The 5,251-nt window shown below is 57.1% G+C and overlaps 1 protein-coding gene across 1 annotated transcript; it reads right to left on the bottom strand.

Annotated features, from left to right (window-relative positions):
• On the bottom strand, nt 1-1,445 carry LOC133896652 (uncharacterized). The gene is made up of 3 exons (XM_062337254.1): nt 1,009-1,445; nt 702-930; nt 1-579 (listed from the first exon to the last, which is right to left on the bottom strand). The coding sequence occupies exons 1-3, from the start codon at nt 1,254-1,256 to the stop codon at nt 1-3; spliced, it is 1,056 nt and encodes a 351-aa protein (XP_062193238.1). The 5' UTR covers nt 1,257-1,445.
• Between the last annotated feature and the right edge of the window lie 3,806 nt (nt 1,446-5,251).

Consider the following 5,251-nt stretch of genomic DNA (forward strand, 5'->3'; position numbering starts at 1 on the left):
CTATCGCTGGAAAACACGATTCGGATTCCGAACACAATTGCACCGGCAGCCGCCGCCGCCATTATGCAATCCCTTGCATTGCCTCATAGAAGCACTCCACATCAGGCATCTGCCATCACTCGACTTCCGGTTTATGAAGCTGATCCCAGCAACATGCGGCCCCTGCATCTCCAGCTTCACCTTGTCATCCTTCCTCTCCAGAGATGCTTCGATTAGCCCTATCATGGGATCGCCGATGGCGCCGTAATTTTCCTTTGGATCCCTCACCTGCATCAGAACCATATAGACCATGCAATCTTTACCGAATGATTCATGGCGCGGCCGGTCGGCGGCGGCCGTGGCAGAGTCGGTAGCTGTAGAGGCCATCTGGATCTTTAGGCCTTCCAGGACCAATGCTTCCAACTTATCCATTGCTTTGAAGATGAGAGCTTCCACGAGGTCGTCCCCTGAGCTCAGCCTTGCCGTCCTGCGCACAGGCTTGCCAAGGTTCTGCCGGCCGGCGATGTCCTTTAACGGTATCATTTGAACCAGGAACTTGCACAGGTCCTCTGCCCTCATCGTTGTCATCTTGTTAAGAACCTAGTGAAGAAGACGCAATTGTCAAACCAAAACAGGGGTCAGGGGTCAATATAATGTCTCAATGATACGTAGATGCATTGATCCGTGGAGGTGGATCACAAGGTTAACTTAACCGAGCTCACCTCTGATGCGCTCGCCGCGTCCTCGGGGACGACGGGCCGCGACACCTGCACGACCAGCCACTCCCACGGCCGCCCGACTCGCCTGACCTCGTGCAGGTAGCTCCCGTCCTCCAGCCTCACCATCCCCTGCACGCCGCCGGCCCCATGCCCGACGCTAATGCACCTCTTGGTAGCGGTTGTCGTGGCCGCGGCCGCATTGCCACTCTCCTCCCTGGCCTTGGCGCCGCTTCTGACGCAGTCAGTGTTGGTGGCCGCGCTGCCTGTGCCGCCCTCCTCCCTGGCCTTGGCGCTGCCCATGACGACGCACTCGGCGGCCGGCGCGAGCCTCTCCTCCTGGCCCAGCCACTTGCTCAGCCTCCTGATCTCCTCCTCCAAGAACTGCACCCTCTTCCCGTACTGCTCCGCGGCCGCGACCGCGTCGCCGCCGCCGTCCGCGTCATCGTTTCTCCGAGGTAGATTCGGCGTCGGGCCGCGGCGGTGGAGGGAGAGGCAGGACATGAGGCCCGAACAGCCGGTGGAGGCCACTGCCGGCGCCGGCGGCTTCTTTCGGGACATCGATGCTCCGGTGGCAACGTACGGATTCTTGCTGCACTTGCACCGTCGCACGTACCACTCCGCTACTAGCTTTTGCTGGATTTTGTAGGTGCGGCGGCGGCTAGTGGAGTGGGAGCTGTTGGGATTAGTTGCGATTCGCAGTTCGAATTCGAACTCGAACCGGAAGGCCTTCGAGCTTTGCGGCGGACGCCGGCCGTAGAGTGCGGTGATGGGGTTGACACTGGCTCCTTTCCAAGTGCAATAACTTTCGCACTTCGAAAGTAGTACTGTAGCGATGCTCAGTGTACCTAAATGTGTAATGAGGTACCGTATGTTTGTTAGTTTCTTTTCTAAAGTGCAATAGAACGACTGATTTTAGGACGTATGGTTATCTTCAACGGCTATCTTAAAAATTCGTACTCTATAATATTATTATCGTATCCACTATCACTATTATAACACTATCTTTTTCAACCATCTCCTAGAGATACTTATAAATCAACCATATCTTCTCTCTCCTTTATTAAATTGTTTTCCTTTATTATCCGTTTCGTTCACTCCCTGGCTCTCTTCGTTCCCTCGGTGCCATCCGCTGCCTCCCTCCCTCCTCCATCCGCCACGCCCCTTGCACCCCTCCGCCACTGGCTCCCCTTGCGTCGAGCAGGTCGGGCGGAACAGGGGCAGCCGAGCAGTGCGGCCAGGGCGAGGGCGGTCGAGACGGGGCGACCACGCGGCGGGCAGCACGGCCGGCAGGGCGCAGCGGAGGCAGCGAAGACTTGGAGGAGCGGGTGGGGTACTGTCGGAGACAGCGCTCGGCCGACCCCACGCCGTCCGCCGACGCGATCTGGTCCTACAGCCCGACGTCAGAGAGCTCGAGGTTGTCGAGCACGGCGTTCAGGGGCGACAGCCCGCCAGTGGAGGGAGGACGGGCAGAGCCGGTAGGGGGACTCGGATGAATTGTGCACAGTGTTTCCGGTGCTCCTCTCCGTCGTGCTCAGCGTCGTGGCGCCGGCACTGCACTTCCGCCAGTTCGCGGGAACACGGCGTACAGTGTTGCGGCTCCTCCATTTCATCCGCAACAATGCCGCCCCTCTCTCCTCCCTTTGCCGTCACCGCATCGCTGTAGCAGTAGAAGACGATTCCATTGGAGAGCGTTTTCGGGCGTCCGTGCACTGTATCCGCACTGTAGCACTGGATTTGCCGATTTTATCATAGCTGTTGGACATGGCCTAAGTGGGTATATAATAGATAGTTTTAATTCACTATTTAGTTTATTTTTTCTTAACTTAATTAGGTGGTAGTGAATTTTTAGTTTATTTATTTAAATTTTGGGTCAACTCAATAACTAAAAATACAAAACTTGCGTTCTACTGATCCCTGTAACTTTCCAGAGAGCTTGACAATTAAATATTTTGGGATTATATTTTTTATATATAAAAAATGGGAGTAATAAATGTGGGGTAAACCATATAATATCAAAACCCATTTAATATAAAGAGCAGAACAGAACAAATTCCATTCATCTGAAGAACAAATTTTGCTTCTAGAATACCAAAGGTTAGCATCTGATTTTGCGTTGCATCATGGACATAACACTTTAGAAGAAAAAAAAAACTCATTCGTTATTTCCGGCCTCCACAGGCTTTCCACATTAATGAATTTCTATAATTGCGATTGATAAATCAACTGCATTTTGAAAATAAGACCCGGCATTATAGAATTTTTTTATGCTACTTTAAAATGCTATATGTATGTTTGAAGTGCTAAAACAAGGTTGTATTTGTTTTTTTGACTGAATTTCACGTATACTGATGACTGATCTAGTCCCACATGTCAGTATATATTGATGATTGATTCTGTCACACCCTTGATTCTCAGAAAAAAAAAAATCCTTTTCTCTCTCCCTCTACTTCTCTCTCCTCCCCTTGACCCGACGTCACCCTACCTTGCGTCGCGCCGCGTCGTGTCGTCTCGTCACTGCGCAGGCAGACCTCGCGCCCCGTGCAGCCACCATCGCCTATAAATACGAATAGTGCTCACGTTTCCCCCATCCGCACCGCACCACACCACCCTCTTACTCACCGACGATGGGACCCTTCGGGTTGTCGAATGATCTTGCGCGAACCTTCGGGGAACCGAGTCCTCGGGGGCCGCCACGCGCAGCCCCGAGCACTCTCTCCCGAGCACTTCGGTGAGACCTTCGGGGATCCGAGTCCTCGGGGGCTGCCACGTGCAGCCCCGAGCACTCTCTCCCGAGCACTTCGGTGGGACCTTCGGGGAACCGAGTCCTCGGGGGCTGCCACGTGCAGCCCCGAGCACTCTCTCCCGAGCACTTCGGTGGGACTTCGGGGAACCGAGTCCTCGGGGGCTGCCACGTGCAGCCCCGAGCACTCTCTCCCGAGCACTTCGGTGGGACCTTCGGGGCACCGAGTCCTCGGGGGCTGCCACGTGCAGCCCCGAGCACTCTCTCCCGAGCACTTCCTTCCCGGTATTTGGGCTCTGCGGATCATCGGGGGACCTAGGGTGCTCGGGAACCAGAGGCGGTGGCCCCGAGCACCTTCTCCCGGGACTTAGCTTCTTCTTACCTTGCAGGGTGGTGACATGTGGCGGATGGCCGGCCTGGTCTCGGGACTTAGGGACCCCTGGTTCCGAATACACCGACAGCAGCCCCCGGGCCCGTTGGTAGGTGACGGGACGGAGACTGCGAATGGGCCCTTCGTCGCGGCCGAGGCCGAGGCTGGTGCAGACGCCATGTGGCAAGCTTTCGAGAGGTGGCCCTTGCGGACCCGAACCTCAAGTACGCCCCAACGGGAAAACGAGTGGACGCGTGTCCACACAACTTCCGAAGGGTATAATGACCATACGGGTGGCACGCGCGGTCGCCGCGCAGATCGAGGAAAATACGCCTGGCAGCCGCTGACATCGCGCGATCGACGGGAGATTTGCCTGGCAGTTGCGTCGATCGAGGCGACGCTTCGCCGAGCGAACCGTTTGGGCGGCAGTTTTTGAACTTTGAGATATAAAAGGGGGAATGGATCGGTCTGTTCTCCTCTTTACGCTCTCTCGTACTTGTGCTCCTGCCTTCTTTGTGCTCCGAAGCCCTTAGGAAATTCTCAGGCGACCGGAGCATTCTCCCTTCTCTCTCTCTTCACCACCAAAACACCTTCCATCTTTGCCGAGATGACGAGGGTTGGAGGAGGACGCCGGGACAAGGCTTCGGACAGCATCTTGCCGGAGTCTCGTCTGAGGAACGAGGAGGCGGCGGACAAAATCAGGAAGCTGCTGGTGCCGGAGGGGCAAGAAGGTGCTGTGGCGGTGAGGCCGGCGAGCCTGACGCCGGCGACGACCGTCCCTGGGCGGACCGTCCTCTTCACTTCCTTCGTGGCGGCGGGGTTGGTGCCGCCGTTCTCCGCCTTCTTTCTGCAAGTGCTGGAGACGTATGGTATTCAACTAGTGCACCTAAGCCCCAACTCCGTGGTGGTGTTGGCGACTTTCGCGCATCTCTGCGAAATGTTCGTGGGGGTGTTACCGTCGGCGACGCTGCTTCGCCATTTTTTCGTCCTTCGGCCGGTGGGGAAGAAGAGGGGGCACTCCACGGCGGACGTCGCGGGGTGCTGCAACCTTCGGCTCCGGGACGGCCTGGGGGATCGTTACATTCCCCAGGTGCTGCGCAGCAAGTGGGAGGAGTGGCGACGGGACTGGTTCTTCGTCGACGTCGACCCCCACGAGCGCCTCGAGCTGCCGGAGGCGGCGGCGGAACCTCGGCGACCGACGTGGGAGGCGCCGCCACCAGAAGATGTGAGGATGAAGCCGGTGCTGGAGCGCATCCTGGAGCTGCACGAGTCCGGGCTGACCTCAGTCATGGTGGTTGTGGACTTCCTGCGCCGTCGGCTGGCGCCTTTGCGAGAGCGGGCCCGGCCGAGCTGGTTCTACACCGGGCCGGAGGACATCACCAGGACCCAGATCGGCGCGAGCTGGGATCTGGGGCAGGCGGAGCTGCGGGGGATGACACGGGT

This window comes from Phragmites australis, chromosome 17 (assembly GCF_958298935.1).
Source record: "Phragmites australis chromosome 17, lpPhrAust1.1, whole genome shotgun sequence".
NCBI lineage: Eukaryota > Viridiplantae > Streptophyta > Magnoliopsida > Poales > Poaceae > Phragmites > Phragmites australis.

Bases quoted from the DNA above. Each gene is read 5' to 3' on its own strand.
- LOC133896652 (XM_062337254.1), bottom strand. From the start codon at position 1,256: ATGTCCCGAAAGAAGCCGCCGGCGCCGGCAGTGGCCTCCACCGGCTGT. The intron at 931-1,008 runs GTGCGTCGTCAT...TGACTGCGTCAG, and splicing joins AGGCTCGCGCCGGCCGCCGA to AAGCGGCGCCAAGGCCAGGG. The intron at 580-701 runs GTGAGCTCGGTT...CTTCTTCACTAG, and splicing joins ACGCGGCGAGCGCATCAGAG to GTTCTTAACAAGATGACAAC.